The sequence below is a fragment of the Monopterus albus genome, unplaced genomic scaffold, assembly GCF_001952655.1.
Source record: "Monopterus albus unplaced genomic scaffold, M_albus_1.0 scaffold273.1, whole genome shotgun sequence".
NCBI lineage: Eukaryota > Metazoa > Chordata > Actinopteri > Synbranchiformes > Synbranchidae > Monopterus > Monopterus albus.
Window position 1 is genome coordinate 91,999 of NW_018128153.1, and position 15,436 is coordinate 107,434.

General features: G+C 43.8%; 1 protein-coding gene across 5 annotated transcripts in view; it reads right to left on the bottom strand.

Moving 5' to 3' along the window:
• pdgfab (platelet-derived growth factor alpha polypeptide b) overlaps window positions 1-5,751 on the bottom strand; it is a 19,278-nt gene extending 13,527 nt beyond the window's left edge. For 3 of the 5 annotated variants that reach the window (XR_002276757.1, XM_020622140.1, XM_020622139.1), the window contains exons 1-2: window positions 5,089-5,750; window positions 3,784-3,880 (exon numbers count right to left, since the gene is read on the bottom strand). Coding sequence is in view for 4 of the 5 variants with exons in the window: in XM_020622140.1 (XP_020477796.1) it covers window positions 3,784-3,880; window positions 5,089-5,151 (160 nt within the window). In the remaining variant the exon portion in view is untranslated. Of the gene's footprint in view, window positions 1-3,783; window positions 3,881-5,088 lie in introns of all 5 variants that reach the window. The other 2 variants (XM_020622138.1, XM_020622141.1) reach the window with 2 other exon arrangements.
• Window positions 5,752-15,436: the final 9,685 nt, after the last annotated feature.

Here is a 15,436-nt window from a genome sequence, read left to right on the forward strand (position 1 = left end):
GCAGGAATAAAGTATCTAGATGTAGGTGAGTCAGCACGCTCCTTCAAAAGCAAACAGCTCTCACAGACACACATGGGACTAAAGTGGTCATTTGACAGGTGGTACTCAGCCCCCATTATCCCTGCACCTAATTAGTGGTTTCGTGTCTCTCATTTACCTAAAAATGTTTGTTTTTTTAATCACTCCCTGGCTTGGAAAAGTACATGTTTTGTTATGCTGCCTCCTTAAAGCTCTCTAACTCCAGTCTAATATAGCCAGCACAGCGGTCATCTGATAAAGCATGCTTGTTTTGGTCCCCACCCAGAAGAGTGCCAGAGCAGCAATAAAACGATAAAGCTTGTTCTCAGGATACTGCCCTTTCCCAAAGAGCAGAGTCTGAGATTGTTTGCTAAGTGGGTGGGTCCACTTGTCTGTAGATACAGAATACCCACCCACTTGGTTAACACAGTCCTATACCTGTACCCTAAACATAAACAAACACTCACAACTATGAAAACTCATCACATTATCCTCTATAACATGCCAGAACCCAATGTACACCAGCAGAACAAAGCTTAGCCATATGCAAACACATTCCAGTCATCCAGCGCTTTGTGCACTGATCAGTCACCTGAAGGGATTTCCTCTAACTATACATGTTCTACCTTTGGGATTGGTTGTTTATTTGCTTTTGGTTGCCTTTTTTTCCAGGTTTGTCAGGTTTCAACATCAATATCCACCCTTCAGTGAGAGTTAGGGGAATTTCCTTCCAGCCCGTCATGCAGTCAGTCAGCCAGTGATCCAGAACCAAGGGTCCCCAGAAAGGAAGTGTTGACTGCAACCGAGGCATTAGAGTTGAGTAAAAGACTGGACAATCAGTGTGCCAGCCCAGTACACCCACAAACAGAGATACATGTATAGGTGCTCTCAAGTCCAGACATACTATATGTGCAGACACACACCTCCACCTGGACTCACTTTGACAGCTGACTGACTTTTCTACCTAACAACCTTTTAGCACTGCAGGTCACTGACAGAACTCCCACTGTGCTGGCTCTCACTCTACCATACCTCATCCCCCCCGTCAGAAGAGGACAGGAGTGAGGGAGGGCATCACTATGGTGGCTCCCCAAAAACATTTTGTGTCAAGCTGAGGGAGGATATACAGAAGCTCTTTATAGGGTGTAAAAGGAGGTAATCAGAGTGATCAGGGGGAGATGCAGAAAAAAATTATGTAAAAATAAAGAAATAAAGAGAGGTAGAATAAGAACATGTTAAAGAGTAAGGTGGCGACATGGGGGAGTAAAGAAAGGAGGTTGCTCCTTTGCTAGTTCCAGGTGACTAAGAAGTAAGACGACGCCTGGAGCATTGGTCAAACTGAGACAAGAGAAAAGAAAAACGGGAGACAGTGTCTGCCATGAATCAGGCTTTGATGACTCGCAAATCACTCTATCCATTAGCTAAGAGCCTTGAAGTCCTCCCTTTTCCCAGCCTCATCTTTCTTTCTCCCACTCAAATAGTCAATATTTTGTTGACTTCCTGTCTCTATAATTCATTCTTTCTGTCCCTCCTCCTTGTCGTATTATTGTCAGCAATTACGTGGCTGAGTGACAAGTAGGTCATATGGGCAAAAGGTCCTCCCTGTGGGTGCAAAGGCATTTAGAAAGCACAAAAACTTGGTTTTCAAGATGCTGTTTCATAGGAAATGCTGCCAAGTGTACAGGAGGTAAACAAGCTGCCAGTTTGTCAGACACAAAGCAGATTGCACAACAACCTGCAGCCTTTCGGAGTGAAGCATAGCAGGAATACGACTGCTGTGCTCTCTGCTCCCTCTTCCACCTTTGCCCCATGCCAAGAGTCAGGTTCTCTTGTCTGTCAAAGTCCTTGCCTGACAGAGATAAGAGCAGGCAAGCCAGGGGGCCGCCTAAGGGGGGAGAATAGGAAAAGCTAGGAGAGGGGCAGCTCAGGGGCCAAACAGCCATCTGCAGACTTCAGTGGGGTCATCTCATCTGTCAGTCAGAGCTGAAGATGCTATTCTCGCAAGATGTGTGTATATAAACATTCAAACACAATGCAAAAAATGCAAGCTTGCACAGAAAGCAGCACAAAATGACACACAGCGCTGCAGGCCTTCTCAATGTCCTGACACTCTCACCCTGACCAAAAAAAAAAAATAATTTCAGTGACTGAGATCTTGGAAAATGACAACCAAGGATAACCTGATAACCAACTAAAAGGAGGGAATTATCACCACACACATAATCTTTCTAGAACAATAAATACATTGTAGCCTTTCCTTTCTCCTCCCCTGGTGACATGCTATGTCATGTACAGTTCAGCCTACACTTCTAGATTTACTGTCTTGGTCATCCACAACAAATGTTCTGAAGATACCCCTCTGGCTGGTGTCAAAAATATTTTAATGGGCTGGCCAGGGCCAACCAGTTCACCCTCAGACAGATTTATGTCCTCATAATAATAATCAGACTAATACTGTTACCCTGCACAGCATTTCTCTGCTTGAAGAACGACACATTCATTTCATTATAAACACCTCTTCCCATGCTAGAGGCACTCCATGATCTATTCTGGGCTCAGCATAACATGGAGTGATAACTGTTGTGGAGTGCAGGTTGGTTTGATCGTGAATTAATCAACTAAACACACTAATGATGTGAGGCTATTAGTCCTAATTCATATGTCCATCAGAAAAGGAATCACGTGGTTATATGGAAGAATACATGAGTGAAAGACCAGTCCTGATGTTGCTTTGCAGGCTATAAGTTTTGAGGTTACTAATGCGGTTTGACCAGTGAGATACTGGACATCATCTGGGACTTTTAAAGCTAATTGGTTAATTACCTATTTCCATCAACAAATCTTTAAAGAAGAGCCTTGAATTTGATATATGGCAAGAGCCTGTGTTAAACAGAGGCTCTGCTTCATCCAGCGTGATTCTCTAGAAAGAGAATGGTCCACCACTAAAGAAGAAGCAGCACCTCCAAAAGTCTGAATCCTGTGAGTGGCTCTCTCTGTTTACTCTGGTTGCTATAAAGCCAGTATAAAACAACAGCAGCCAAAGGAATATACACAAATTCCTGCCAGTGAAAGTCCATCTTTGTCACATGCATACAGTAAATGCACCTCCTAACATGGGTCCTATTTTATCATGCACGCAAGGGCTACACTTGGCAGAGGCCTGCACAGCAATTTCCTGTACAGTGCTGCCAGTCATGGGGACTGTTCTTTGAGCTTGACTTCAGGGCGCCATAACTTCACTGATTCTCTGCTGACTATAATTGCCAGAACACACCAAAACAGCATGTATTCTTCAGTTTGTTTAATAAATCCACTAAACCTGTAGGAATGCCACAGTCGCAGTGTCACTCAAACATCAGATCCTTCCTCTGCAGCTGTTGCACACAGGTGAATCAAACAGTGATGATTCATCTATTCATACAGCAGTTTTAAAGGACCACAAGTGTTAAAGCCTTCCTGGTGAACGATTTAGATATGACCTTTGAATAAATGTAGTTATTTGACCTTATCCTTAAGCTATCACATGTTGCCTTTTAAAGCCAAAATCAATGGAAAGTCCCCGTACCTTGCAATTTCAGACGACTACCAAGACTATCTTTAAAGGTAATTCCACATGAGATTGTAACTTTACAGCTAATAAAGATACACTACTGGTGTAATCATGTTACAGCAGTACCACCCTTTACTATGTGTTGTTACATCGGGGATCAAAATTCAAAATATAGCCCTAACTCAGCTGATAAAGTATCAAGAGGCAGAATTTACCTACGGAGTCAATCTCCAGTAGCCGCTGGAGGTCGCTGATGCTGTGGATTTCACTGTGGGACAGCCTGTCTATCAGCTCCTGGGGAAACTCCACTTCCTTCAGGGGGCGGAGGGCAAAGAAATCAAACAAGAGAGGAAAGTTTGAGGTGCGTCGGCTCAGTGGCAAGACATTCCTGTAATTGTTTGTCTGTATAAATGAACTTGTTGCGTTTAAACAACTCTCAGGAAGACTGGTGTCTGAACAATTTTGCAACTATGTGCCAACTAGGTAGCAGGTCTGCCCCAGTCCCCTCAGATACAGGGAGAAAAGCTGGCGAACCTCCTTGGGAAATTAAGCAATTCAAGTATGCTCTGTCAAGGAGCACATGCATGCCTGGAGGATAACAACATTTTTGAATAGGATTCTCTGGTTATTTCGGCACCCAGATAATTGCATAAGATTTCATGTGCTTGGGAAACCTACAGTAAAAATGTAATTGTGTCAGTATAACCACTAAATGCCGAATTAAAAAATAAGACCCAATAAGTCTCCGTTAAAACCACAAAGCAACTTGAATTACTAATCTTGTTCCCATGCGGATATGAGCAACAACTGTCTCTTTTCTGAACGAATTTTGGCTCTAGCGCGAATCTTAACTCTCGTGAACAGGCAGCTCGCCACGCTTTGCACTTGTTGCGGTCCAATAAGCACCTCAAGTCGATCAAATTGTGCAGCCTTACAGGAACAGTGGCTATTTATATAGCCAGAGAAGAGTGAACAGTTCCCATGAAAGCGCTTAGCCCAACCAAAACGTCTGCCCAGTTGGCTCGGTCTACAAACAGATTTGGCACAAAAGCCAAAAATAACTGCGATGGTTCCAAGTGCAGAAGCGATAGTGGTTCTCAACAGCTCTCAGCCACTGCCCCTCAGGGTAACTGAAGCTGATGTGCTGTTTGTTCACTGAATTTATTCACACTGTTCTTAAAATAGCCTCTTTCTCCAAGCTACATTTAGACCTATATATTCTTAGAAGCAGCTGTTTGAATCGCCTATAAATGAATTAAAATGCAAAAATATTTTTCAATGATGTAACCGGCGTGCTCATAATTTTTATCCTCTAGACTATTCCCATGCTTTAAATTAAAACTTCTCTGGGCATCAAGTTGTTGTATAATGTGTAAGTGCTGGAGAAACATGCGCTCGGTGGGACCTTTACCCCCCTCACGGGATAAAAACCCGCACCAGTGTGTAAGACATGGGGCCAGAGGGACACAGTCTCTCCCGCCCCCTGTCTCTCTGGCTGTGCGGAGTCCCGGTAACATTACCTCAGCGGTGGCCAGCAGCAGGTACGTCGTCCACAGCAGGAAGTAACAAAGTGCGGCTCTCATCTCCCTTTAATTTAGAAAAGTCCTCAAACAAGAAAAAGGTGCTCTGTAGGAGCCGCGGAGTTGCTCCTGGCCCCAGAGGATCCACAACCATCCCCTCGAGGAGAGAAACCTGGGTGTCAGAGCTGCTCAGTCAGGCTCCGTGCTGCACTTGCAATTCAGAAGAACTAAAGAGGCTGGAGGTTGACTCTTGTTATTCACACTGGACTGCGCCCTCTTGAACGCGTTCTGTGCTGCAGCTCGACATAGCTCCTCAGGCGCAAGTGGAACAATCCCAAGAGACAACTCTAACACATATTGCACTTGTCCTTCACCCTCTAACAAACAGGCTTCAAACCTCAGTTCAGTTTACTGAAATATCAAACAAGAAACACAGCACCCCACTTTTTGGAGAATGTTATATTTATACAGAATTACGCACGGCTATTTTTAAATTATAGTATTTAATAGTCCTAAAAGAATATAATCCATACGAACAGATCCTTTCAGACAATCACAAGGGGAAAGCTGTCCTTGTTGTGCTATCCAGAGCCTGTCTTGCAGCAGTCTGCACAGCTCCTTGGCCGTGAAGGGCTCTGAACTGAATGGAGTCAGAGCGCCTCTGAGCCGCAGGATATAGAGAGCCAGCAGCTCCGTGCCCGTTGCGCCTCCCCTTGCGAGGGGAGCTGGTTGGCTGGTTGGATGACTTAAGACTTAAGAACATGTACCCATCCCCCCTCACCCCGCGTGTGTAGGTATGCCCTTCAGCAGAGAGCCCATTCAGACATCCAGGCTGTAATCGATATTGATTATCAGTGATTGAAATGGATGCGTAACTGACAAATGGGGCCCGTGATGAAGATGATTATTAAATATTGTTCTAATTCCTCAGTCTTAAAGAATCAGAGACAGATGAAGGCAAAAAATATTTATATTATCGTTAAGAATGTTTTATGATTTTCAGGATTTAATTCAGTTTGAACCAACTAAAATGGAAAACGCCAGTGAAAAATATCAGGGTAACGATGATGATGGTGACTCATGATGCCTCATGATGAAGATTATCATTGTGCTTAAGTTTAAGGCAGAATAACCCATTTATCAAAACGATGGTGACACAGACGGTGACACTTGTCCGACACCGAGTGCATGAGCATGGAGCACAGAATGCAACTAGTTAAGTGCAGGTTACAGACTGGTCCCAACTTGTTGTGAGGAAGCTGGGTGCTGTGCGGCGCTGCTGTGCTGTGTTGGGAGGTCTGGAAGAAGAGCCTGATAAAAGAGACGCACCTAGCGACGGTGTGCATGTGCAGTTTATCAGCCAAAGGTGATAATTTCAGCACGAAGCCAAGTGGGTGGCCCTCCACACTGTCCATTCAGCGTGAAGCCGTTGTGTTTGGAAACTGATGCAGCTGGTACGGAGACTGATGTAACAGTTCTAATAGGGCAGTGAAGTTCATCTTAGGATGGTACTAGCTGTAAAATGAATGGTATATTTTCTTGGTAAATTTCCCTCTCTCAAAGCGATTTATGTGACACGCACTGAAGCCTCTGTTTTAAATGTACTGCACTGTACTAATCGCTTATTCCTCACTTTACCGTTGAATGAGTAAGCGCGTCTGTGTTAGAGTCTGTGATGTTATGGCAAAATGAGTAAGTCTGCCCGGTGACAGGCAGGTTCATCACGACTCCCCGTGTGGTTGGCAACAGTCCCACAGTGTCGTCATGGTTACAACACTGGTCTAGATGTGCATTCTCACTGAAATGCATGAATCACGTTTCATGTGAATCACTGTGAGATGGGGAGTCAGAGGAAGAGGTGAGAGGGCAGAGCACATTGGCATGTCAGGTGAAGAAGTGCATTTTAATGTCTTGTGTGTTTCAGTGACTATGTTTGCAAACTGTGCTTTAAGCAACATTAATAAGCAGGAAAAACAATCCTAAACTTGAACTTCAGACATAGAAGAGTAATGGAGATGTAAGACAGAGCTGGTGCCTAGAAGATATAACAATATTTACAGTATATAAATGAGGACAAATGAATTAAATTGGGGAGGAAAGAAAAGAAGAATCCCTGGACTCGTGTAGTGGCAGAATAGATAAATGAAAACAACAAGAAATTCTCTCTTTCTCACCCCCCCTTTTTTCTGCATGATCTATTAGACAACATGTTTACTGGCAACTGTGTGCCTAACAACATTAGCCCTGTTAAATGGTTTTATAGATGTTGGTGCACAGTAAATCTAGCCATAAAGACAGTGTGGAGAGGAGGTGTTCTGAGTGAGGTGATGACTCCTGTTTGCCCCAAGGCCACACATAGTTCCCAGTGACAGAAGCATAAAAAAGGGGGGGAGATTTTTAAGAATGTGGTGGAGCTGCATGGCCTTGGGGTAATTTGTAGTGTGCCTTTTAGTCTGGATGAAGTCTGTGTTTGTTCCTTTCTATTTTCATGGATAGAAATAGATGATAAGGAATCTTGACCTTGTGAGCCCAAATATTTTTTAAAGCTGGAACAGGAAGGTTTTGTTTTGGGTAAACTGTAGTTGAGTGTAGTTTCAGATCTGTTTTACAATCAAAATAAACCAAACATGGTGGAGATTAAGGAAGAAGAAAATGAAATTCAAAGTGACAGAAAGAAAAGTGGCTTTATTATGAAAATATTTCAGAATTTACTGCTAAGTCACTTTGTCTGGTTTGGTTTATTGACAAAATCCTAATATTCCTATAAAATACAGCGTAACAAATTCAGGGATAAAGCAACCTTTCACATTCTGCAGATCTTTAATAAGATAGATACAGGGATTTAATCATCATCCCTGACTTAATGAAGACCCTGTCAGGTCAGATCCGGCAGGCACTATCAGTATACTGACTAAATGAAAACCTTAAACTTTCTTCCTGTTCTGCCTAAATATGCCTAAGATGTCTCTCTTTTGTGATGTTCTGTTATGGTTTAGCCCCCCTCACCAGGAGGGTGAGGGAGAACTGGGGTTGGACTCAAGATGGCTGACCCAGGTGCTAGTACAAAAAAGGGGGTTTAATGGAATAAAAACAACATGACAACATAACAGGGTCCATAATACATACAACAAGGGAAGGGCAGTGATGACTAAGGAGACCAGGACGGTAAACACACAAACTAACGACAGGAACTAGAATAGCAGGAGGATGAGAACGGACAGGTGAACAAAAAGAACCAACGTAAACAATGCAATCCACAGCACAGGGACTGTCAGCGTGGAAGACAAAGCACGTATTTCTGTGTTGCTAACCGCATAATTAGCGTGATAAGGTCAAGCCAAAACGCACCGAGACTGTCAGCGTAGCATCTTACGCACGTCTAAAAATATGCGGGTCAAACACAACATTTGTCACTTACATAGGGTTAGTATTGTGGCGGCCCTGCCCAGCCGCTTATGTTTATGTTCTGTTCCGTGTTATTAAGTGGGTGCAGCCGTAATGTTCGAATAATGTACATGTATTGGTTACCGCTGTTTTCTGTGAAATGCCGCGCTGTTCTGGCCAATGTGGGATGGGGGGAGGAACAGGTACGGGAAAGTATAAGAGGGGTAACAGGTGGGTGTGTCAGGAGAATCACAGTTGGCGCGGAACATGGAATTCCCTGAGGGAGTGTTGCTACTGCTTTCTTTTTCTGCTATTTTCTTTTTCCTGTGAGCACATGGTGCCAGGTATATCGCAGTTTCCTTTTTGCATTCTTATTCTGTTCAATAAAAGCCAAGAAAAGACAGAGAAGTTGTTCTCCTCAATGTCAGCCTAGGTGCCAGCACACAGCTGGATAGTTAGATGTCACAGTTTAGGATAGGGTCAGGCCAGCTCCGCTCATCCGAACCAGTGGAGCGCCACAGTATTGTCCATTACATGTCGCAATGCTCCGGCCACGACGGGGCGTCTGCCAGAGGTATAAATAAGGAAGCTAACAAATCACCGGAATACGCCTCAGGTGTGCGCACCGACCCACGAGTCACTAATTACCCGATGCGACACAGCTGAGGCGTTGATCCCGCAAAAAGGGAGAGCAGAGAGGGAAAAAGAAAGAGAGGCAGGTCGCGCCGAGCGGACCTGACATGTTCTTTTCTTATCCATCTTATGATACAGTCCTGACACCTCTTTGACCTGCTCAAAGCATAAGATCTGGTATGTCAAAACACTAAGTGTTGTAACAGACGTATTATCATCTGCAACCCCATCTCAGCCCGATCCCAGTGCAACTGAACTTCGACCCTGCAACGAAAGCAAAGAATCTCACACTTCAGTGTGTTAGGGAACCATAAAAAGATAGCAGAGCCAACAATAAAAACTCTGGATACCTTCAACTGTTATATTTCCTTTACAGTGAAAGATATGACATCTTTTCCACTGGGCATCCCCATCAGTGACACATCATAATGTCAAAGACCAAGTAGATTACAGCGGATTGCCTTGCAACAGAGAAACAAACACAGCTCTCAACCTAGTGTCTCCCTCAGAGCCAACCAGACATAGGAGCGTTTATGAGTCACGAACACAAGGAGCAGGTCCTTTGTAGGATACTGAGTGATCTCCCCCGTCCTCTTCGGGGTAGAATTACACTCCAGTAAGTGCTAACTAGCTCATCAGTGTCTATGATGACAAAGCTCATTCTATTAGTGGGTTGTGCCTTCATGTTTTAAGTGTGGAACTGTGTGTTATTTGACATGGGCTCATGTCTTGTAATAGGCCCATTAGACACAGTGGTAAGGTTTATAGTTGGGTAACTCATGTGCGCACACACACACAATTACAAGGGCAAGCAATTCAGGTGAAATTTCCCAGGAGCAAAGGTGCATTCCAGAGGTGGGTATCGATATAGACTGGACTTGGAAATTATCCAGAGCAGAGTGCACATCCAGGCCAACTATTGCACACATAAACAAGCAACAACACACACACAGATTCACACATAGAAAGACTCAAACATACACTCTTACTAGTTGTTTGCTGAATGTTAAGAAGTGGATGGAGGCCAAGCACAGCAGCCATATTTCCAACTGGTTCTGGACGGGGCTGCTCTTCTGTAAGAAAGATTACTGGCAGCCATTTACAGGCCTTCATCTCTCTAACATGTATGGCAAGCTGAGTGACATGTGGGGCCTCCCGGCAACCCTCTGTGCACTTTTTCCTTGAAGGTAGTATAGGTGTGCAAGCATTCAAACAGCACAGTGCTCAGCTGCTCTTTACTCGTTACATCTGTATTGTCAAGTCACATAAAGGCAAAAAGTTAGTGGTGCAAGGTATGCAAGGTAAATGTCTAGCTGCAACACAGTATACATTACAGCAGCACACTCCTGTTGTTCTGGTACTGCAACATCCTCTCCGTGTGATCACCAGATCTGTCAAGCCGTGGTCTGCTCTTGTCATAACTCAGTCTATGACACTGAAGAGAGTGTGTGTATTTTTTTTTTTCATGATCTATGCAGCCTTAGTGTCCAGATTTCCAGGATTTCATCTCATTTATGATGGACTCATGAACACAGTTTCTGACTACAACACTAAAGACAGCAAGCCTAAGCTCCAGGTGGGAGGAAAGGAAATCCTATTCAGAAACAGAATCAGACTTGTAGCTGAGGTATGAACCCACTGAAGCCTCCTCTACTCACACACACACACACACAGAGACTGTATATGTGGGAACCCAGACACTTTGATTAACACACCTGCACTCTCTCATGCATGTTCTTCAATTTCCACAAATGGACAGAAAGACAGACATGAAGCAATCTGGGCACAAGTCCTTATATGCAGTTCCTCGTTCCCCCTGTCCTACCTCCTTTTCCCCTTAAAACACTGCCTCTTTATTCTCAATGAACAGGGGAAAAAAGACTCTCTCCTTCTGTACACACACACTCACACAGAAAATAGGGGACTTCCAGCTACTGAGAAATAGCAGTGTAATTGCCGGTGCTCTGTTGTCTATCAAAACCTGACCTTTTCAATATGTGCGTGTCGTGTTGGGAACGGTGGGAACTGGTAAGGAGGAAGATGAGGGTCTCCCTGGCTCTGTGGTGGTCTGACCCAACCTCCCCCCTCCTTTCTCAACTGCTAGTCCCCCATAACTCTGGGAACCTCCCCTGTGTCCCCGTGTTCTGTGGGTCCAAAGGCTATGAGGGGAGACACGGGTAACCCACAGGCTCTCAGGAGGGGGACATCAAAGGCAGGACAGCACAATGAGAAAAGGACAGGCAGAGACAGAGCTGCCCTGTCTCACTACGGTCCCAGGGGACTGGAGGAAAATTCAAGGTCTGTGTGTAGAGCCCAGACATTACAGTGGCACAAATGTAAGCTTACGTTTGGTGCCAATGGAAAATAACATGACTGGTATTACCTTACATGAATCTGAGCCTAAGATGAGGACAATAAAGAATGAAACATATACAGGGGTATACTCATAACAAACATAGAGTTAATAGGATTATACATTCACAGTAAGTGGAAAGAAATGGCTTTGACATGCAGAGAAATGCCATCCAAACGAATTATATCATGAGTTAGAAGTGGATGTGTGATCCATGGGGGAAAAACTGATAAAAACTATAATACAAGCAAAATGGCTCACTCATGGGTCCAGTGACAAGTCATCTTTACATCAGTACATGACAGACAAGCTCAGTTGTCAGAGGGGGCATGCAAAGCTGTGGAGCCTATAAGCCCATAATTACACCAACTGGCAAGTCAGATCCTCTTGTCTTTCACTAGCCATGGGCTGCACCACTGAAGGTGTAGTGCTCTTGAGATCGGGGAACTAGCGGTGGTCATGATGGTGGTAGTGGCAATGTGTCTGTAGGAGGGGCAGGATTCTGCATCACTGGGATTAAGGGGAGATTTCTCTGCTTAACTTGAGCGACATTAGCTATCCACAACAGAGCTGAAGGGAAGGAAGAGAAGAGTGAGTGCGAGGAGTCAACAAAGGGATTGAACCAAAGAAACCACTAAAGGAAAACCCCTAGATTAAATGGTGATTAAGACCAGTTAGAGAATCCATTTGGCGCACCTGGATGGTCTCTGCGCCATCACCCCCAAGGGCCAATACAGCTTAAGTTATGCTAAGACACAGACTACAGGGTCCTGAATTGTATTTAAGATTTTCCTCAACACAACACCATTCTTATAGCAACCACACCTAACTGAGCCATGAGCACACTTTACCTACAGGAGAGAAGTCCTACCCACTTTATGGGCTATACAATGATCCTGTTCCCACATCCTAGTCTGCTGGCCGGCTCCGCACAGTACTTGCTTAAAGTTATACGACCTATGCACTGTATGAAGAATGACACAGTTGGTGATGTTTGCATGCACGTGTGTGCATATGTCCATACTCAGAGATTTGTTGAGGAATTTAGGACGCTAATTAGAGAAATAACTTTTTTTTGGTCCCCAAGCCTTTGATGCCAGCCTATACTGTCATTATGGTGTACAGACCAGAACCATAATAACACCTCTCCTCCTTCTCTTCTAGAACTTGAGATGAAGTGTCAAAATCCTGAGGCAGAGAGAGATCACAACAAACTGATTACCAACAGGAAGCAGCTCCATTATGGGCTTAAAGATAGGAGAGAGTGCTCTCTGGTTACAGCACTCAGATCCATACATTCCTGCAGGGTTTAGGCAGAGCCAGGTCACCCCTGTGGACTCTGCTCCCCAGCCACTGCCTCAGCCCAGGGGCATTTTTCAGGGCACAGCTGTGGTGTTGAAGGGATTCGGGGGTCCTTGAGGAGGAGCTGGAGGGTCGTGAATGTCTAAAGTGGTCTGACAATCATGAGCCACTTAACAGCCTTTGTCTTGTGATTTTGCACACCTGCACTGATGGGTTATGTTATAGGGAATGAGATGTCAGGATAGACTTAGTGAAGCTCTCGCATAATAGAACCCACACAGATTTCTGAACAAGATGCCAGAGCTTAACCAAATACTGAAAACGTCAATACTCCTAGTCCAGTTTGAGCATCACAACCCCAAAGCTGACAACAACTACAGGATTCTCAAGTGCCTGAAGCAAACAACCCATTCAAAATGTTTCAAAGCCATAGATCTAATAACATTAAACCTGAGTGGGGTTTTGAGCCCATTTCCTAAACAGTCCAACAGGAACACTTTGCTCATTGCATTCCTTCAGCTTCATAATGTGATTAGAACAGAGTTCATCTCCTTTTATTAACTGCACTCAATGATTCCTAACAATTCCTCAAAGTAGGAGGCACTGGCAAAGAGGGAACAATTGAGACAATTACTGAGCTGCCTCCCCAGGGAGTGTAGTCCAAGCTGAAGTGAAGGGATTAATTGTGCTGGGTTGAGATCAATGTGGGTAGAAGATTGCAGAGTCATGTGCTTGATGGAATATCTCACTCAGAAAAATGCTACTGAACCATTTTTCCTTGAGCATGCAGAATGTTGGGGGAACATTTCAGTCTTGTGCTTGTTTTTTCTACACGTCTTTTGGATGAGACTCACTAAGGCTCCGCTGGCTGAGAATGGCTTTGAAACTGAGGCCAAAATTGAGGCAAAGCCTGCATTGCCACATGTATACATGTGAATTGTTTACTTGTCGTCGGGCAGGAAATGAGGAACGATAACAAGCTTGGGAAAGAAAAGCAGAAAAACAAACAGATGGAATCTCACCCATTCCTTTATTTTTTGCTTTTCTTTTTTCTTTTCTGTAAGACAGTCGACCGTGTCCCTCTAGGGACGAACAGCAAAGGATGTGTCACTTTAAAGGCACCAGCAGGAAGAGGCCATAAGTAAATCATTTCATTACTCACAGTTGGTTCATGGTTGGTTCAGACAGAACCATTGTTGCACTGTTAAAAACATTGTTAAAGCCTGTTGTGGCTCCAGAGGGTGCTATGCAAAATCGGTTAATTGCCTAAAGTGAAGTCATTTGAGTCGACATAAGTTGGGTCTGAAGACTACAAGTCTGAAACTTAAAAAAAAAAAATCTGGGGAGGTGGAGCTAGAAGTGAGGTAAACTAATCTCTGTAGCCAGTTTCGCATCTCTGCGTCTCGCTTAACATCCCAATCTCCATCCAAACTGTCCATGGTTGAAGTGTATTGTGGGTAAGTTTGGCACCAGATTTTGACAAGGAAAGAATGTGTGGAATAAAAATGGTAATATCTCTGGTTCTGCTCTATTGATTTTGACCATTCTTTATAAAAACTGTTCAAGTCAGACACAGTTGTAGGCGCTAAAACTAAATTAGTACTCGTGTTTTTTTCTAACACCACATCCGACCACTGAGGTACTTTAGCTGTCACTATTTCAAGGGACTGCTGTTCAACTGAGCTGGACCTTATGATGATCTCCTGAGCTAAATTTTGACTCTCCTTCTCCCCCTGACCTCAGCTCAACACCCCCTCAAACCCTAGCTTTTCAATCCTATCAGCTTCACTATTGCCCAATCACCTATGTGACCAGAGCTGGGTGGTGACCTGTGACCCCAGAATGTCACAATTAGGACTGAGACTCAGAGCAGCAGAAGTGGGTACCAGGCAAAGATGAGATCCTGGACCACATTTTGACCCAGCCAGGCTGAGTTCTGCTCTGAGGCAGCTAGGTTGCCACACCAAGTATGAGTTCTATGTTTTTGAAGCCCATAGTTGAAAAGGAAATTATAGAGATAGTGAATAAATGTGGTAACAAAACATCTAGTGATAGTGATGGTATCACTATGACAACTGTTAAATGGGTAATTGAGGGGATATGCAAACCATTAACCCATATTTTTAACATGTCGTTTCGACTTGGGCAGTTCCCCAATAATATGAAAATAGCAAAGGTTATTCCACTGTATAAATCTGGTGATAAGCACAACTTCACAAATTATAGACCGGTTTCTCTGTTGTCACAATTTTCAAAAATTCTGAAAAAACTCTTTAATAACAGATTAGATACATTCATTGAAAAAATAAAATCCTCTCTGATTGCCAATACGGTTTTAGGTCGAACCGATCGACATCTTTGGCCATTACCGACCTGATGGAGGACATTACAAGTGCTATGGATGAGAAGAAATACACGATGGGGATATTTATTGACCTAAAAAAAAGCATTTGACACAATCAATCATGAATTATTAATGGACAAGTTAGAAAAATATGGGATCAGAGGAAAGGTTCTGAAATGGATTAGAAGTTATTTGACACAGAGGCGTCAATTTGTGAAGTTGGGTGAATACCAATCGAGTGAGCTGGATATTGTATGTGGAGTGCCTCAGGGTTCTGTTTTGGGACCTAAACTATTTATATTATACATCAATGATATATGTAAGGTTTCTGA